Source organism: Ahaetulla prasina, chromosome 5 (assembly GCF_028640845.1).
Source record: "Ahaetulla prasina isolate Xishuangbanna chromosome 5, ASM2864084v1, whole genome shotgun sequence".
NCBI lineage: Eukaryota > Metazoa > Chordata > Lepidosauria > Squamata > Colubridae > Ahaetulla > Ahaetulla prasina.
This window is the reverse complement of record NC_080543.1, coordinates 56250642-56271508: the sequence shown is the minus strand read 5'-3', so window position 1 is coordinate 56271508 and position 20867 is coordinate 56250642. Positions and strand designations below refer to the sequence as shown.

At 37.1% G+C, this 20867-nt stretch overlaps 1 protein-coding gene across 3 annotated transcripts in view; it reads right to left on the bottom strand.

Annotated features, from left to right (window-relative positions):
- Nucleotides 1-4796: 4796 nt before the first annotated feature.
- The window catches only part of IFNAR1 (interferon alpha and beta receptor subunit 1), a 28795-nt gene continuing 12724 nt past the window's right edge, over nucleotides 4797-20867 (bottom strand). Inside the window, exons 4-11 of one of the 3 annotated variants that reach the window (XM_058185377.1) lie at nucleotides 18393-18544; nucleotides 14653-14791; nucleotides 13873-13990; nucleotides 11625-11818; nucleotides 10683-10831; nucleotides 9613-9757; nucleotides 7531-7670; nucleotides 4797-6730 (exon numbers count right to left, since the gene is read on the bottom strand). In XM_058185377.1, coding sequence (XP_058041360.1) covers nucleotides 6494-6730; nucleotides 7531-7670; nucleotides 9613-9757; nucleotides 10683-10831; nucleotides 11625-11818; nucleotides 13873-13990; nucleotides 14653-14791; nucleotides 18393-18544 — 1274 coding nt within the window. In that variant the 3' untranslated portion in view covers nucleotides 4797-6493. Of the gene's footprint in view, nucleotides 6731-7530; nucleotides 7671-9612; nucleotides 9758-10682; nucleotides 10832-11624; nucleotides 11822-13872; nucleotides 13991-14652; nucleotides 14792-18392; nucleotides 18545-20867 lie in introns of all 3 variants that reach the window. The other 2 variants (XM_058185376.1, XM_058185379.1) reach the window with 2 other exon arrangements.

Genomic DNA, 20867 nt, shown 5'->3' with positions numbered 1-20867 from the left:
CAGGAAGCACGACCAAGGACCAGAAGCCAGACCGCAGCTGCAACATTAGCCATTTCAAACCCCTCCAATCCATACATACAGCAGACAGACACCCACTATGAAGATGTAGCACGACCACAAACACGAAGCCAAACAACAGCTCACCAGCTCAAATCCCCCTGCAAATCAGACTAATCTGAGCACAACCAAGCCCCCACCAACACAGGACACACCCCCAGCCAATCAGAGCACAAAAAAACCCCCATCCAATCAGAGCACAGCCAAGCTCCCACCCAATCAGTTCAAACCCCCACTAGCAGTTAAAAAGGAAGAAACAGCTGCAATCCCACATTGCTCCCAGAAGCACGAAGCTGAAGCCTGAAGATGACGAATGAGACTTCAAAACGTCGCCAAGACACTTCCAATTTTACACGGGAGAAAACCCGAACAACCAAAGACCTATATACAAACACCGTGAAAACCTCAGAAAACAAATATATATATATATATATATATATATATATATATATATATATATATATATATATATATATATATATATATATATATATATATATATATATATATGAAATAAATATACAGTAAATTACAAATGTAAAGTGCCTTTTGCCATCTGAGTTAAAACTAATCCGATTCCTTTTTCTTTCTTTTTGCTTTGTATAGCAAATTAAACTTCAGGATATCTCAGCAGAAATGATAAAGAATAAAACCAATTTTTTTTGTAAATCAAATGAAATTAACATCTAAAAAATAAGACAGCTGCAAAATGCTATTGAAACACGTTCACATTTGACCCAATATCATTTCCTGCTTTGAATTAAGTACCTACTTAGTTCATTTTATTCCCATATTTATACAGTGTCTTGAAAGTTCAGAATCTTAAGAATTCAAAAAGAGCTCTGAATTAGAGTCTCCGCTCATCATAAATTCAGTATTCAGTATTTTTATAAAACGTAAGTGAATATTCTAAACTGCAACCAGAAGTTGACCATTTTTGTTATTGTCAATCATCAAACCCTTTTTGGAAAGGTGAAAGTATGAGTCAAGTATCATGAGGGCTTTATTATTACAGCAAATAAGTATTACTTCCTCTTGAACTCCTGGGAACCATGTAGAAGCACAGTAAATAAGAAAATACTGAAACCTTCTATTGCATTCCAAACCAATGAAGCATATGTTAGTAACTTAAGAAAACTTCAAATGGGAAGTATTTATGTGTGGAAGAACTAAGCTCCCTTTACCACTGAAACTCAAACCAATATTCCTGAATTCAGAATTTTTTAATTCCATGTTCATGTTTTATCTTCCAGAATCCCTGCATTTGAGTGCTCTGTTAAAGTCAATCTTGCAGCTTTAAAGTTATTGAGTTATTGAATTATATACTTCCTGTAATGTATATCAAGCACTTATTAAGCAGCAAATCTTTCTTACATGCAATATTTTTTTTCATAACTATAGACTGTTCAGTCATGCATACTGGTAGTCTCTATAGTTATGAGAAAAAATATTGCATGTAATTTTTCTTTTTTAACAAAGTATGTGAGCATATCAATATTTTATTCAAAGATATATTAAGGTGATCTTGAAAAAAAACCAGATACATTGATTTTTCAATAATTTATTTTTTAAAAAACATTAACAAATACGACATTTCCTTATTGAGAAAATTTACATTTAGTATCTGGTATTGCCTCCTTTAACAAAAGCAATCTCAAGCAAGCATTTCTAATAGCTATCTGTTTTTGACATCAACTAGGAGGATTTTTTTTCTGTTCCATGCATATTTTTTTCCAGCTGTGCAATGCTTGAGAGCTTTTTTCTTTTTTTGGTTAGGTTTTGTGTACATAGCCTGTTCCAGATCACTCTACAGCATCTTGATGGGCTTTGATTTGGCCATTTCAGAACCTCAATTTCTTTTCTTTCTTTTTTTTCTTTTTCAGCCATTCCTTGGTAATATTTGCTGGAATGTTTAGAGTCATTGTCATGTTGCAAAGACCACTTTCAGTTGAGTTTCAGTTGTCTCACATTATCCTTAAGCATCTTTGGTACAATGAATTATTGTACTAAGGATGCTGTCTTTGATTTTCTCAAAACAGCTCTTCTGGCATTATGACCTAATAACTATCTACCATCAACAGCACTTTGCTCCAGAAGCCCTAGGTGTTCCTGAACGAACTTTAATCTTGCCCTGATGTTCTTTATGGACATAAAGGTTCCATCCTTAGATCTAATTTGTACAGTTTCTTTTAATTGTGGACTGCCATTTTGTCACCAATAATGGTAAGAGCTGCCTCTTGTTTACAGGATGAAATTGTGGTGTTCTTAAAGACTTCTTTCAACAACTTGCATTCTGCTTTTCGGTTGAACTTCCTGGAACAGCCTGCATTGACCAAGTTAACAGTTGTTTGAAACCTCTGCTGGTAGATGATCTTCTTGACAGTGGAATGCTCAATGTTCAATAGTTTTATGATCTTATTAAATCCCCTTCCAGACTGATAGACATCTGTAATCTTCTTTCAGTGAACTCTTTTGTTCTAGGCATTGTGATACCACCCACTTCAGCAACAAAGAGAAAATCAAACTAAATGGGGTTTAAATTATAGTTTCCTGTCAGATCCTTTCTAACAATATTCTAATGATCTGAACTTGATCTGCTGCACTTGATTCTAATTTTAGGCATTGATCTAGTGATAAATGTAAAGGCATGCTTATTTTTTCCACATGTGAATTTTGCATCTATGTTTATTTAAATTACAAAGATTACAAGATATAAATAGTTCATATTTGTTACTACATCATCAGACTAGCACTGATGATGCTACTTAGTTTGGGTAATGAAACTTCTGCAAAAAAACAAGCAAGCTCAGAGACCACCAAGGACCCCACATATTTCTTATCAATATTGTTGAAATGAAGATCAAATATTGGTAGTACTCAGATTATGACCATTATTCAGCAACTTTTCAAAGTTATGACGGTACAGAACAAGTGGTGCTAGTCAATTGATTGCAATTTAGGAACTTTGCACTTATGACATCAGAATCACATGATCACTATTTGCAACCTTCCCTGTCAGCTTTTCACAAGCAAAGTCAATGGGAAAAACCAGTACAGAAGGTTGCAAGTCACTGTCCTAAGCCATCTTTTATCCTGAGAAGCCCTGCTACAGACTATAGAACCCAATGATCTTGTACTCAATAGCAACATCTTGCCTGCACTTTTTAGCTCACTTGCAGCAGCCAACAGTCCCCTGGATCTATGGGGATTGCCATCACTAAATGATGTGGCCACGTGACTTTCGCTTTACAATCATATCACTTAGCAACAGAAATTCTAGTCCTAATAGGTGTTATAACCTAAGGCCTATAGTTAGTTTTCTCTTAACAACCACAATTGGGTCTGGAGTCTCAATTGCTATTGAGAGATGTCACAGGAGTGCTCACATGACTGCTTCACTCAACAACTTTAATCCTAGCACACACACACACACACACACACCCGTTATGGTCATTAAGCAATTGTGTGAGTTATTCACCAGGTGAAGTCCCAGGTAAAGTGCTTTGGACAGGAACTCCTGGAAGGCTCCACTCAGGAACTGAAAATCCCAAGCAGGATTTTCAGCCCGAGAGACACTCACATGTGGCTTGCACCTGGCCTTCCAGGACCTCCCCAGGAACAACTTGCTGCAGCCAATTTGCCATGGCCATCTTGCCATGGTCAATTTGTCACAATCAACTCACCACGGGACACCTTACCATGGCCAACTCACCATAGGACTTGTCATAGGACAATTCAACAATTCAATTTAATTATTTAATTATTTAAAATAATTAAAACATTTCATTTGTCATCCCTCCTTTGGCATCCTTTCTTTAATTACTGTATTCCACCATGTCTTCGATACTAGTGTAACTCTTGTCCCGCAGTGAGTTGGCTGTGGCGAATCATTGCTCTACTCAAGAGCTAAAAATCCTGCTTGGATTTTGGCTCCCTCGTCTCTATGGGCTGGTTGAAAAAAACTGTTCTGAAGGGTTCCCGTCCATGGGCTGAAAGGCAGTTGGGTAGATAGATTTAAACTCAATTTCTGCATTTTTTTCAACTTTCCTCCATGCACAGAAGGGAGTTCCTTCTGTAGGGTGCAGAGAAAATGCTTAATTCAATTAATTTATTGAAATCAATTAAGTGTCACACACATATATATCAGGCATCAGGCTTGGAATGTTAAATTTCCAAGCGGGTCTCATTTTGTTCCTGTTATTGTCAGCAGAATAATTCACTATTATGCTGCAAACTTAATTCATGTTAAGCTTGTGCAAAGTATTTTGGAAGAGGTGCTTTGCAAAGCATACATTACAAATCTTAAAAGTAACATTTTTTTGGAAAACTTGTGCAGGTGCTTTACAAACTATCCCAGCTGCTTCTGCATAAATGCATGAACAGTTGCTTTATTGTGTCTCAGATATATATTGTCTGTGCACACATATACCAACATTTAGGTCTAAAACTATTTTTCAAATAAATCCTTCAAATAAAAATAAGATGACTTAATTTACTTTTGTATTTAACATGAAGCTAACATATTAATTTGTTAATATTTCCTCCCCTTGGTATCCAATTACAATGAGCCAGTACATATGGATGAATATGTGAGAAATGATAAATAGATTATTCCAACAGGATACAAATTGAATAGTGTATATTATTTCAAATACATATCAAGCAAGTCTGACTGGCCTTTCAGCCATGTTTAAATCAAAATAAATTAGACGATAACATTCAAAATTAAAGCCAAGGTCTTTCTTTAAAAAAAAGTTTATTCAGTGTTACACTCTGATTCCTTATTGGCAAAAGATAAATAGGACATATGTAAAACCCTGTTGTTTCCCACCCAATTTAACTTTAACTAGGGCTGTCTCTCTTCTACTTTAAAATATATCTGATATTTTTGATTGCTAGTCAATGATTTTTTTCCATCCTAGGGAAGAACAAATCAAATTTTCAGAACCTCTCATACAACAAACTTTATTTCTGTCCTTTGTACATTCAAACTGCAGGTTCCTAAGTCTTAACTGTTAATTAAAGTTATTTGATTTATATCCTACCGTCTGTATGAAAGTGAAGATGGTGTATATAATATTCCTCCCTCCTGTTTTCCCCACAACAATCCTATGAGAGGTAAATTGAGCTGAAAGAGAATGACTGGCCAAAAGGCACCCAATCATTTTCCTGCTCAATAAGAACTTATTTTTTTCAGGCTAAAACTGAAATACATTGGAAAATAGGTGTTCATACAAATAAAAACTTTCTGCTTACATTAATTTTCATTCAAGAGACTTGACCAAGATTAAGAGTGGACAACTTTCATTTTGGGGAACAGGTTGAAGGCCAGTGAGTAGTAGCACTTCAGACACCTGGGTGAGGCCAAAGTTTTCCATTGTTTTTTCCCCCCACAGTTTGTGGGTGGAATATTTGATTTTGTTATATTATGCAGTATTAAGTCCATTAAAAAGATTACAGTACTATACAATTTTTGTATGCATTTTCTAGCTCAAAATAGCAGAAACTCTGTTACTGGCAATCATAGTTGAAAAGTGGTTCAGGGTGCTACCGAAAAATACTTTGGCCATGCATTCAACTGGTTTTATAGACTACCTGTAACTCATACAGATTTTAAAGTTTTTAATCTGCAGGTTAACACTTGTTACAAGTTTACCCTGATGAACTTGCTTTGTGTCAGAAAATGATCTTGCTTAATGAATGATGAATAAGTAAAGCACCAATATTGTGATCATACAGCACAAGGAAAACATAACCACTGCATATATTTATTTGGTATATACAAACACCCTTCTTTCCTTCCTTCTTTCCTTTAAAACGATAGGCAGACTTTTCCTTTAATACTTTTGAAAACTCCTATAGACAGGCTCAACCTATAAATAGTCCCTTAGAATCCACTGCAGTTAATACTGTATGAATGAAATGCCCAGGTGTGTTTTTTGTACGATATGTATACATAAACACAGGAATGTGATTTCAGCACGTCATATAAAGTCATTTTTTTCCTATAACATTAAAAAAAATAAATTTGTTCCTTCACTTGTAGTAAGCGGTTCTTCCAGCAGCAGGCCACAACGCTCATTGTCAGCAAAGGCAGTTCGTGGCCCACTTTTAGGCAAAGGTCTTTGTTCTTTATAGACCTGGGGTCACCAACCTTTCATACCTCAGGGACCACCAAATTCATAATTTTAAATCCCGCGGACCACTAATATGATTTTTAAAAAAAAGATAAATAGTATTTAGTGCAATATAAAAAAATGCAAATAATTTTTCTGTGGACCACCAAAATTTTCTTGCGGACCACCAGTGGTCCGCGAATCACCAGTTGGTGACTGCTGTTATAGACTAATGGTAATACAGATTATTTCTATAATAAGCAAGTTTTCCTCATTATGATGCTTTCCTCATCTTGTTTCCAGCTTACATTATCTTGCAGTTATACTGTTATTAGTTCTGAGGATTGATGGGATTCGTTATCTCCAGAAATAGTAATGTCATCAATAAAATAGTTTCCTGAGTCTTGACTGATCTGTTCCAACTCTTTGTCGAATTTGACATCATCCAGGTTAACTTTACATGGAAAAGCAACGCTGGAATTTATGACCATACATTTGTCTGTTTGCTCTTCTGCAACTGGGAAATACAATCTGTTCAAATCTTTTTCTCCAATGCTCTGCAGTGGGACAAAATAAAGTGATAAGAAAAATGTAAACAAAATTTTAAATAATTTAATAATCACTATTATACTATCATAAAATTTTGCTGAAGCTATTTATTATACAAGGCATTATTAAAAGTTGTATAGACATAGAATTAAGCTAACTCACTGAAGTTTAAAAGTACTGCTTAAATTCTGAAAAGATTATTAGCATTAGCCAGACCAGCCTAATTACTAGAATATACTTTGAAATCTAAATAATTGCACAAAAACTGACACTCAAATCAATTGCTGAACACAAATAGGACTAAAGAACTGAACAGAGTCTAAGGCCTTGGAATTCATGGAACTCTACAGTTTGCTGTCTTCAGTTAGTCAGCAGTATAAAATAAACATCAATATCAACAATCAATAAAGCGAAGAGAGATGAAATACAGACTGCTACAGTACCCAGGTGAATGGTTTCTGCTGTATGTCAAAAAGAGAGGAGATCTAGGTTCACAGCTGCCATTTCAGTGTAATACTTAATTTGGCTGTTTGGAGTACTTGAAAAAAGAATGGGGTACTCGTGAGTAGCCAATTGTAACCTCAAATGAATGTTGTTGTATCTTCCCCCTACAAAACAGCATTCTCACAGAGATCTGTATGTGCCACTCCCAACAGAATTTTAAAAGTTTTCACATGAACAACGGGCTTTTTTCGGCCCATTTTTGAGGCTTTTTCCAACCTGTTTTCAAGGCTACTTCTAGTCTACTTTTCCACAATTATTTTAATTTTATTTATTTTAAATAATATGTTAAATTGTTGATAAATACCTCTATGACCATTGGAGGTTTACATTTAGGAAAGAATGCATAGTTTATATTTCTCCAAGCATAACAAATAGCAGCGATGAAACATATTATACAAAACACGACAGCAAAACTAATTAGGGGGGTGAGATGTGAAAATTCTCCTACAAAACAAAAAGAGAATCAAGGTAAATGGAGTGAAATTGGATTGCACAAGAAAGCAAAGTGGATTTCTTATCATTAATAACCTTGATGGCTTGTCTCACGCAGGACAGAAAAAAGCTTTGCTGGCTGGGGAATTCTGGGAGTTGAAGTCCGCCAGGCTTAAAGTTGACAAAGTTGGAGACCCCTGTTACAGACTGAATATTGCCGAAGCCCCGCCTACCTACCAGCCATTGTTTTTGGCCTCCACACGCCCTGTTTTCAGGTCTTTTTTCAGCCTTTTTCAGACCTTTTTTGGCCCATTTTCGAGGCTTTTTTTGGCCTGTTTTCAAAGCTTTTTTGGCCCATTTTGGGGGCATTTTCAGCTTGTTTTCGGGGCTTTTTTTGGCCTGTTTTTGCGGCTTTTGGGGGCTCTTTTTGAGGCTTTTTGGCCCATTTTTGGGGCTTTTTTGGCCCATTTTTGAGACTTTTTCCAGCCTGTTTTCAAGGCCTTTTTGAGCCCATTTTGGGGGTGTTTTCAGCCCATTTTCTGAGCTTTTTTGGCCCGTTTTTGAGGTTTTTTTCAGCCAGTTTTTGCCAAAAATAGGCCAAAACAAGCCTCAAAAATGGATCCCAAAAGCCCCAAAAACGGGCCAAAAAAGCCTTAAAAAGGTAGGCAGGTACATCTTATAGTCCGAAAGATACAGTACCTCCATTGTACCTAATTTCAGCATTTTAGCCTTGTTACTATCAGGAGTTCTATGAAACTCAATGGAATTATTTCCCTTCCGTCAATAGAAATCAGCAGAGTCTCATCCCCATGGAAATAACTCATGAAGCAAGTATTCATCATGTAGAACAGAGGAAGGGTTTACATTATATTTTTATGTAAACGTAATTTTATAGCAAGTTTACCAGCAGCAGTGTTTAGCTACTCACAGCTTTTTATAGCATTCATACTATCACACTTTGGTCAATGTATGAAAACACACAAAAAAAGCCATACAGTAAAATATTATCCATCTTCCCAACCTAATATAAAGTAGCTTGAAAAACATATATAAGAAACAAAGGCAGTTCCAAGTCTGAAATTTAATTGAATTAAATTTTCAATTCCTTCTGAAATATCACTAACAAAGGGACCAGACACAACTCCAAAGACGTCTGGCAAAATACAGGTAGTCTTCAATTTACAGTCAATTTTTTAACAACCATTCAAATTTATGAGAGAATCAAAAAGTTACCTTTAACCTTTCCCAGAATTATTTATGACTAACAAATTATTTTATGCAAAAATAAGAACATCCAAATGTATATAGGCTCTGAGAGCACAATTTTGTCTCAATAAAAGCTTCAAATAAAATGATTATCTGCTTTCTAATAAATATGCTTTTAACGCAAGATTGAAAATAGCTTCTTATTGAATCTGCCATATTATGAATACAATCCTTTTGAAACTTTCTCAAAACCATTCCAAAGAGTCACAGCAATATTGTTTTAAAAAAATCTGCTTTCAAGTCTGTGAATATTTTGAAGTTGCAGTTCTTTTAAAAGTTATGAATGTAATTTTACACTTCAAAACCCTAATATACCTAATAGGCTGGGGTAAAATGGTGCCGGTTTGGACTGAATCACCCAATCCAGTAGCAATGGTGGCGGGTGGTTCGGAGAACCAGTAGCAAAAATCCCTGCTCCCCCCCCCTCCGCCCATGCCCAGCTGAGCCACACGATCATCAGAGGGTTTTTTAAAAACTTTTAAATGCACTTTTTCTTAGGTCGAAAAAATGCTTTTAAAAGTTAAAAAAAAAAAGTTGGCCACACCCATACAGTCACATTACCACCACCACCCCCAAACTACACCCACAGAACCAGTAGTAACAAATTTTACATTTCACCACTGCTAACAGACATAATATAAATACTAAAAATGCGAGCAGAGATATTCCAAATCAAATGTTAACATACCTTTGGCTGTTTTAATGCAAGTTTCATTGCTGAAAGCACTACTTTTATTAAATGTTTCGGAAAATGCTTGCACTTTTAAGCAATATAATGTTGAGGAGATCAGATTTGAGATAATAAACTGTAATGGTTTACGTCTGAGCTCCTTCTGCAAAAAAACATGAAAGGGAATACATACATAGATAAACCAGACCAATAACTAAATTGTAATAAATTATGAGAAAAATATTTTTATCATTAGAAGCAATATACAATATAATTGCAGAAATATGGGTCAATCAATATGAAGAATAGGAAAATACTGATGACAACTGATGGACTGTCATTGGTGCTATTTCCTAGTTAGCAGTATTTGAGATGACACTTTTGTGTTTAATGCCCCTGAAGAAAGCACAGATGACAAAGATATACTTTCCACTTGAAGATACTGAACTGAAAAGACAAAATTGTATTATATTATTTAAGGATTCTTTTTTAAAAGATACATTAAGATTTAAGGATTCATTTTTAAAAAGATACATTAACTATACTTGTACATAACTTGAAAATTATTTGAAAATATGTGGAGAAAATACAGAAGCACAAATACAGCAGCTCTTAAAAACAGCCACATTTTTGTGGCTCAGTAGTTTGAAAACTACTGTTGTGTGGCTCAGTTCTTTAGTGAAAATGTTATCTGGAAAAAGTATGGGTGAATGCACTGCATTGTTGGCAGGTTTTTAACAACATACAATTTGAATGTGTCTTCCAAAACAAAATCCATAAAATACTTTGAAGAGGAGTCCAATGACAGGATGTTTTGCACAAGTGAACTATAAAATATCTAAGAATGAGTCAGGACATACATATACCTACACATACAAACAGTTATTTTATTGGGCTCAGTTTTGAAATGCTGTAATTCAAGTGGAAGATAAAAGCTGTATTTTGCCATTTCTGTTAGTGCATGCCAGTAATTTCTTCATCATCTTTCAAATGGTCCAGTTGGACTGCAAAAGCAGCAAAATTATCAAATATGAGGTAAAAGGCTTTGATACAAATGTGTATTTGCTTGTGAACAATAAAAAGGTTACCTCCATAGATGAAGTCCAATACCAAACGTTGTAAGTCAGCTTGTATGTATCACTCATTGGGCTGTTTTCAGACTCTTCAGGAGGAGCGATGAAAACATTAATTGAATCCTCACTGGCACTGAGTGAAACAGTTGGTGGACCCATTTTATCTTTAAAATAATTTTATATTTATTACACATTTAACATGCCTAACATTGGAAGCTAAAACTCTAAAACTAAAGCAAAATTTCTATTTCAAAACAGATTTAAAAAACAAAACAAAACAAAACACTTTTTAAACAGTCTCTGCCTGTAGGATAGTTGTACACCCTTTTGAATATAACTGAAGATTTGCAGGAGCAATTCATAGTGAAATACTGCTACCACATTTCCATTCACTTCAGAGGGATTCTGATATTAAGGCAATTAAGAAACCATTTTCAAACTGGAGTGGGTTGGTATTCATTCAAGTCTTATTGTTCTGCCTGGTCTTTGTGTCCAATTGAGTTGCTAGGTAGAGTGTAAGGGAGAATATGATTTTCCTTCCCAAATGGAAATTATGATTCAATCATTTTGTATGAGGGCTTTTAAGGGAATGGGCACTTCAGGGTCTGGAAGCAACCTAACCATCCAACCAACCACATTTCTTTTCCTTTAAAGTAGTCAGGAAATGTCATCCTCACTTAACATGCTTACCAGGAGGAGCTCAAATAAGTTATTTAAGACCATAGGCTGCCCATCTTGCATATTAGTTAAGGAGAGTTTATACTTGTTTTAAAATTCTGCTATGATATAAAGCTATTTTGTGCTTTACAATAAGCTTTTAAGAAGTATGTTTTTGTATGCATACACAAACATACACATTAATTACAAGCTGCACTACAGAAATTTTGATGAACAATATTAAGTATTTCTGTATTATTCATAAGCAACAACAGAATGGATGTAAGTAGTGAAACTTACTTTGTTCTATAGGGTTAAATTCTAAGGTTTTAGACCAAGGTGACTTGTTATGACTATCTACTGCCTGCACACGGAGATAGTAAATTCCATTGGAGCCAATGAAAGAGAGATCACAAAATGTAGTTCGGATATTTTCACATTCAGATACATTTTTCCAGTCCTTTGAAATATCAAGAGAATGACGGGCTTGGTATCTACTATAGGAATAGAAAGTTAATTGAATGTAATATACTTATCAGCACATTATATTCCAACTCTAACCAAAAAGTAGTTCAATCTTTCTGCCTTTGACAGGAAAATAAATAGTGGAATATGTTAAACTGTCATATAAACTGTCACATAAAAGTCTGTGCTGACCAATTGGCCCCCATCTTCACCCATATTTTCAATAAATCACTAGAGATGTGCTATGTTCCTTCTTGCTTCAAACGCTCTACCATCATCCCAGTGCCGAAGAAGCCCACCATCAAGGAACTGAATGACTACAGACCAGTTGCTCTAACATCTGTAGTCATGAAAACCTTTGAAAGGCTAGTGCTTTCCTACCTGAAAACCATCACGAATCCGCTTTTAGACCCCTTGCAATTTGCATACCGAGCAAATAGATCAACAGATGATGCTGTTAATATGGCTCTGCACTACATCCTACAACATCTTGAGTCTCCAAAGACCTATGCAAGGGTCCCTTTTGTAGACTTTAGTTCAGCATTCAATACCATCATTCCAGACATTCTTCTAACTAAGCTAAACCAGCTACAGGTACCGGAACAGACTTGTAAGTGGATCACAAGCTTCCTAACAAACAGGAAGCAGCAGGTGAAGCTAAGCAAGATCACATCAAATACCTGTACAATTAGCACAGGGCCCCCAAGGCTGTGTGCTCTCCCCTCTTCTCTTCTCTCTGTATACCAATGACTGCATCTCCAATGATCCATTTGTTAAGCTACTGAAGTTCGCAGATGACACAACAGTGATTGGTCTCATTCGAGACAATGACGAATCCGCATATAGACGAGAGGTCGAACGACTAGCCTTGTGGTGCAACCAAAACAATCTGGAACTGAACACACTCAAAACCGTAGAAATGGTGGTAGATTTTAGGAAATCTACTTCCACCTCTCACAATACTTGACAACACAGTATCAACAGTAGAAACCTTCAAATTTCTGGGTTCTATCATATCGCAAGATCTCAAATGGACAGCTAACATCAAAACATCATTAAAAAAGGACAACAAAGAATGTTCTTTCTGCGCCAACTCAGTAAGCTCAAACTGCCCAAGGAGCTGCTGATCCAGTTCTACAGAGGAATTATTGAGTCTGTCATTTGCACCTCTATAACTGTCTGGTTCGGTTCTGCAACCCAACAAGAAAAACACAGACTTCAGAGGATAATTAGAACTGCAGAAAAAATAATTGCTACCAACTTGCCTTCCATTGAGGACCTGTATACTGCACGAATCAAGAAGAGAGCCGTGAAAATATTTGCAGATCCCTCGCATCCTGGACATAAACTGTTTCAACTCCTACCCTCAAAACGATGCTATAGAGCACTGCACACCAGAACAACTAGACACAAGAACAGTTTTTTCCCGAAGGCCATCACTCTGCTAAACAAATAATTCCCTCAACACTGTCAGACTATTTACTGAATCTGCACTACTATTAATCGTTTCATAGTTCCCATCACCAATCTCTTTCCACTTATGACTGTATGACTATAACTTGTTGCTGGCAATCCTTATGATTTATATTGATATATTGATCATCAATTGTGTTGTAAATGTTGTACCTTGATGAACGTATCTTTTCTTTTATGTACACTGAGAGCATATGCACCAAGACAAATTCCTTGTGTGTCCAATCACACTTGGCCAATAAAATTCTATTCTATATGTGTAGATAATGTCTGTTATCAGTTAAACACCCTTTGGCCCCACCAATGATGTCATTTCACTGTCATCATTCTTACGGCAATTCTTGTACGTATGCAGTGGTGGAATTCAAGTAATTTAACTACCGGTTCTCTGCCCTAATGATTTCTTCCAACAACCAGTTCATCAAACTGCTCAGAAAGTTAACAACCGGTTCTTCAGAAGTGGTGCGAATAGCTGAATCCCACCACTGTACGTATGCACCACCCTAATCTTCAAATATTTCAGCATGCACACATATGCGAAGCTTCAAAACAATAAAAATAGAAATGAGATACAATATGAAAATAAGAAATACATAATAAGGATTCTTACGGAAGCAGCTGTACTATGAAGCTCACATTTTCATTATATAGATTATCCCAATATAAGAGATGCTTCATATTCAAGCTATAAATTTGAAGATTTTTAGGACGAGGTAGTCCAATCCAAACTAAAAGGAGAAAAAAAATAGAAATAGTTTTTTTTAAAAAAATAGCAAGAATGGAGAGCTAAATACAAATCTCTAATCCAATTAAACAGGAAGCAAGAGTTGTGTTGGCCTCTTACATTATATACCATATTAAAGGCAGGTTCTCCCATACCAGCAAATTCCTGTTCTCATCAGATTTCTACAATATTGCAGAAAACAAAGGAAGCCTATCTCCTTTTCAGAATTTCACATTTTGGCTAGATTTAGGCTTTACTAAACTTGTTCACTAGTTTTTGACAAGAAAATAGATAAATAGTATACACTCTTCAACAGCCATCTAGCTCCTATTAAGAAATATATTATTAGAGAGCTGCTGAGTTTTTACTTTCTTGGCTTAATAAAATATACCACAGTTACCAACTGTCCCTGTCCCTTTGTCAGGCCTTAAGGGACACTCCTTATCCACTTTGATGGTTGTATTAGAGAAATCTCCAAGAAAGATTGGTAGAAAGGGAAATAGGTAAGGTAGTCAGACTAACTCCTTTCCCATATCTTGATTACAGTGGACTAGAGGGAAGAAAACATGATTCTAAATGCCATATTATTGTAAATAAAATGGCATTAAAAAAAAAGCAGGTTTCAAGGGATTTCCATACTTAAAATGAACACATAGAAATACATACCTTTAGAAGTCTGTATACAATGCATGGGACTGTAAATAGAAAAGTGATCATCAATATGTGCTTTAACTTTCAAACAGTAAGTAGTTTCTGGTTCAAGATCATAAATGATTTCACCTGGAAAAATAGATTGTGTTTTTTCCTAGAGACAAATGAATTTATTGTTAGTTATTATTATTGTAGTAATTGTATTACTATTATTGCAATACTACGACATTGTTGACAATTCTTGTTGCAGAAAATTAAGATATGTTATTGGCTTAACATGGGTAAGCTGATATCTTAAAGTTGCCAAACTTGAAAAATACTGGTGTAGAAAATTCAGAAAATCGCTTCATCCCTCTCCAAATGCGCAGAGAATGTTCTCTTTGTTGTTCTCTCCTTCTCTGTGTGTAGTGAAGATGTTCCTACTAGATCTTTCTGTGGATTTGCCAAAGACACGGTTGGGATAATTTCAAGTTTTGAGTGCTTCCTTGATATGTTTTTGTTTTGTTTTCCCTCTTTGCTTGTGGGCAAACTTTCAGCCCGGTGATATAAGGTTCGGATTACTGCCAATATGTGCTCCAATGGGTGGTGGGAGTCAAAAGATAAATATTGATCTCTGTGTGGCGGTTTCTTATATGCACTGCACAGCCAGGAAGGCCAGGCTATGTCCCTTAACATCCCCTGGTGTGAACTTAATGTTGCTTTCCACATATTGATGTGTTTAGTGAAGGCTTCCACTTCCTATGTTTTAACTTTGACCAGGTATCTTCCATGTATCTATACCAATGAATGGGTGGAATTCCTGTGAAAGAAGGTTCTATGATTCTACTTCTTCATTGTAGACATTGTCCACAATGGGAGACAACAGGTGAACTCATAGCAAAGCAGTGCTTTTCTATGTAAAAAAAATCTTTGTGGTATTTGAAATAGAATGGTAGTCAAGCATATTACACATACAGTCTGGGCAAAGGTTGGTTTTGTCACCTAATGTGTTGCTTATAGTAGTTTCCTCACCCCTGTGACTATTTCAGCTGTGGGAATGCAGGTGAAAAGTGACATCATAAGAAATCATTGTTTCATCAGGATTCAGTTTAGTTTCTGAACTTTGGTGACTATGTCCTATGAGTTATTGGTGTGATGGGTGATGTTACCAACCTGAGGAGCTAATAAGGTAGCTAGATGTTTTGCAATGTTGTAAGTGTCTGAGTTGATGCTGCTGACAATTGGCCTGAATGGAGTTCCTTCTTTCTGTATTTTGGGGAATCCATATATGCATGGAGCAGTTTCCCCAGGTCAAAGGCAGGCGTATTATGACTTGTCAATATCACTGTCCTTCAATAGTTGTTGCAGGCAATCCATAAACTTATAAGTGCTGGCAGGATCTCTCTTCAAAGCCTCATACTTAGCAGTATCCTTTAGTAAACTGTTGACCTTGACTTTGTAGTCATGTGTTCAGGACTACTGTGCATCTTCCTTTATCAGTTGGCAAAATGATGACACTCAGGTCTCTTCCTAGGGATGTCACTGCTTACCTTTTTCGAATTGTAAGGTTGGAAGGGAGGCACTGATGAGAGCAGTTAATATCTAATCTATCTTCCAAGTAGAATTCCCATATTGTTCATAGCAGAACAGCTATCCCAATCCAGAAGTGTTTACTATTTCTCATATCAAAATGCCATCTGCCACTGCAGGGCAAAAGCGATGTACGTATTTTGTATTTTTCCCTTATGGAAAAATCAACAGTATGGGGAGAGAAGACTGGGCAATTCTGAACACAGAAACACAGCACAGAACTAATTTTCACTCTTCCACTCCAACATCTTTCTGCTCTTCAATAAAAATATGAATTGGGAAGCAACTTTGATTACAGCTAAAAACAACCAATCATTTTTCTTTATATAGCAAGAATGATATAAATTTGAGTGCATAAAAATAATAAAAACTCAAATATTTATGAAGTTATGCAGATCCAAGCAGTCTTATTGGTTAAAACTCATCCCAGATCATTCCACAAGACTAAGTCCCTTGCAAATTGGCTGCATTTGCCCAGTTGGAGTCTAAGTCATAGTGGATCTGAAAAACTTTACCTGGTAGACAGCCACAATATTTCTTCCAGCAGCCCTGCAGATTGTCCTATGGTCTGTCCCTGTCCAGTAGGGCATGGGTCACCCTAACAAGAATATTGGACAGCTATCTACAGATTAAATAAGAGTGAAGAAACACTGATGTTCTGGCACCCTTATGCCACCAGATAATCCCTAATATGAAGTTTTATCCATATTTGATCAGACTCATTCCACGTCCTCCTCCAACATCACCACAGGAGTCTTTTCTGTCATCTCCCAAAGCTCCTCAGTAAACAAAGGTGTGCCCCGGATTGGGATAAAGATTGTGTCGTGTCCCACTCCTCCGCTGACGGCTGGGTCAGGGAAATCCGAATCAGGCTTGCCTCTGCAGCTCTGCCCAAAGTCCTAGCAAAGTCCTCAGAGCAGGCAGGAGACCAGTAAGTGACTTCAGCAAGATAAGTTCGACTTTTGCCTGACTCAGAGACTGCCAGAAAGTAGATCCTTTATATAGGCCATGGGGTGTGGCTCCATGACTCAGCACTCATTAAGGCCTGCCCCTCCCTTCCTTCTGTTGCCTCCGCCTATCCAATCTTCTGATGCGAGGATTACTCCAATCAGCTGTTGTTGGGAGTAAACCCTCCTCAGGCTCACCTGCTGTGGAGGAGGGGGAGGGGTCTAGCTGCTCCGTTTGCCTGGGCATGGAGTCAGGGCTGGGGCAGGGAGATGCTCCTTCTTCTGCAGTTTGTCTGGGCATGGAGCCAGGACTGGGGCTGGAAGGCATACATTCCTCCGTGTTCGGGAGCAGATAAGAAGGCCCCGGCTGCTCTGAGGGCGGGCAAGACACAACAGATTGAGATCACACTAGGATGATGCCACCTACCCATTCTAGATGGCAATTAGGGCTTTGGTTGAACAATCCACTAGATACCCACAATCTCTTTGGAATCCCGCCAGGTCTAGTAGTTGTCTGGATGAGGCCCTATCTCCTCAAAGGGGAAGATGCATCAACATTCTGGAAGACTGTAGAGTGATCTGTCCATGATAACATACTGATGTTAATGTCCTCCTCTACCTGATCAACTGGTCCTGAGGAGGGAAAAACTGGTCTAATGTGCAACTCTAATTTGTATTACGCCACCAATGATTTGGGATAGATTCATGCTAACCATGGAAGCCATGAACTCCTGCATGGTTACAAACTCTATGCCACCAGCTAGCAGGAAAGAATCAAGGAGGAAATATACATGCTGAATATTTGAGTAATTTCAGACCTAATTCTCATAGGTAATTTAAGAAAGTTATCAAGCACAATGTAGCTCTATTGAAACTCACATTTGTATACTAAAATAAAAAGCTATTCTGGGATCCTTGATGCTCATTGAACTAGATAGTTTTCTTGCAGACATTTCATTACCAAACTAGGTAACATCATTAATCCCAGAAGGGAATAAGGTTTGCTCTTATTTTTATATACTAAAAATGCTCCAGAATTCAAGACAACTTTTGAGCGAATAGTTAAGACACTTTAGAAAAAATTGTATTTCTGAAAGAAATGTAGAAACCCATTTCATTTATACTTCTATCACAATGGTTTCTACACACACACACACACACACACACACACACACACACAAACACACACACACAAATATCTCAGCAAATATTAATTATATAAGAAAAAACACATGTTACCTTAGAGCGGGTTGCATTTTTCCAGATAGTTAGCTGATATGTTAATATATATAGCATCCACATTTTTATTTGATCTCCCTCAGGATGTAAAATATTGATTTTTACATCTCCATTTATTCGTTCAAACCAAACTCCTGGAGGACCCACTTGAGCTACAGATTAAAATATCAGTAGAAAAGATTAATAGTACCTGCTCTGAAGTATTTATAAAGGTAAAGGTTCCCCTCGCACATATGTGCTAGTTGTTCCTGACTCTAGGGGGCAGTGCTCATCTCCATTTCAAAGCTGAAGAGCCAGCGCTGTCTGAAGCCTCTCCATGGTCATGTGGCCAGCATGACTAAATGCCAAAGGCACACGGAACGTTGTTACCTTCCCACCAAAGATGGTCCCTATTTTTCTACTTGCATTTTTACATGCTTTCGAACTGCTAAGTTGGCAGAAGCTGAGACAAGTAATGGGAGCTCACCCCGTTACGCGACACTAGGGATTCGAATTGCTGAACTGCCAACCTTTCGATCAACAAGCTCCTAGGATAGAAAAGGGTGGGATAGCTATTCTCATCCATATTGGCAGCAAGATGCATTATTTCCTAAATTCTATGAACTTATTTGTGGTTAGGCCTAAAGGGGCATTGGACTTACTACTGTGTCCCATTCCTCCCCTTCCCTATCAGTATCCTTGCAGGGTTTTTCAGCCCATCTACTAAGGTTGCAATAGAATTCCCCAAACTGATGTTGGGCATCTACAACTTGCATTCCCTAGAACAGCCCAGAAATTAATGATCACCAGGAAAACCATAGACTTGCCTCTTAACTAAACATTCCCTTGGCTGTATCTCTTTGCCCTGTCTCCCAAGATCAGGGCTGTCAAACTCGTGGCCCGCAGGCCGGATGCATCACACGCTAGCCATGCCCATGCCCAGTTTAGTGAACGGGGAAAAAGTCACGATACATCCCAGGACGCCGTGAGCTTAACACCTCTGCACAAGATCATTCCTACAATACAATACCCTTTGGTAACCACATAATTTCAGTAGCTGCATTGGTTGCTGATTGGTTTGGAAGTACTGTCAATTATATTTAAGGCCCTGTATAGCTCTGGACAAGGTTATATGTGGAATTGCCTCATCCCATAGTAATTTGCCTATCTAATCAGATTGAATATAGTCCATACTCTCCAGATCTTGTCTACAGAAGAAAGCCATCTGACTGACAGTCTCAGAAGCTGACATTCTGATTATTGCTCTCATGCCCTAATTGCCTCCCCATAGAGAGCCTTCTATTCTTTCCCATCCTAATGTAAAGACAGCAATCCACATTATGCCACTAAGCATAGGAAGAGAGAACGTTGTAACTGAAGATTTTAATTTGGTAGACATGTGTTTGTGTATATATGTTGCATAATTCCGAATCTGTATATGGGTTATTTTAGAGGTAGGTTTTTTTTAGGCGCTTTCTTACTCTGTGAAGTTTTTCATGAGAAGCATTGAAATAAAAATAAAGTAAGATGAAATGATTTGTTTGCAGCATAGTGGAATGCCAAAGGTACAAGTGATTATGAATTAGTCCACAAATCATGGTTAAAAAAAATGGCATGCTGTAATGTGTGAACCCAACCATAGGTACTGTCTCCAGTTCAGCAGACTGAAACATAATATCATTAAAAACAAATGACAACTAAATATTTATTGTAGCCTTTTTAATCAAAACTTTGCAATGCCTTTGCTTAGAAGCAGTACCTATATCTTGGTCCAAGATGACAGCAATAACAATTGCCATACCTTATTTTCTGTCCTTGTATAGTTCTTCTTGCTCACCTGCTCCTCCACTTTTCAACAAATAGAATAATTCATTGTGCTTAATAGTAGCTAAAGAAAGTAGGATGGGACTAAGGTCAGTGACAGTATCAAACATCCTTAGCAATAGCCAAGAATTATCACTGAGTTCTCCTTTATTTCATTTCTACTAGAGCATCTTGGATATCTTTACCTGGTTCTCCATAAATTTCTTCTTTATGCCACGAAACAGTTAGGAAATTAAAAGGCAAGTTAATTATTTAGAAGGCAGCAATAAAGACTTTAGAACCCAATCACCAAGAAGGGTCTAGGAAAAAATAAGTTGCCCATGGCTGCCTCAAGTGGTTAGAGTAGGTCACAAATAAGAAAGACAGCTGGTAGAAAAAGGGCAGCAGCTTTGGAATATGGTACCTGGCAATCCTACTCAATGGTTGCCATTGTGGACAATCAGCTATTTCCACAAGGCACAAAGAAAAATGTATTTTTTTAAAAAGGGAAGGATCAAAATTGTCCTGTTTCGGGTTTCAGTCTCAAACCCATTCCGTTCCTAGGTGAAAATAGCAATTCCCTCAAGGCTGAATAGATAATGGCAGGCAAGGCAAGGAATGTAAATCAAGCTTGCCTGTGTAGTTTCATTTTCAGTAGGAACATACAAAAGGGGAGCCAAATTCATTGTGAAG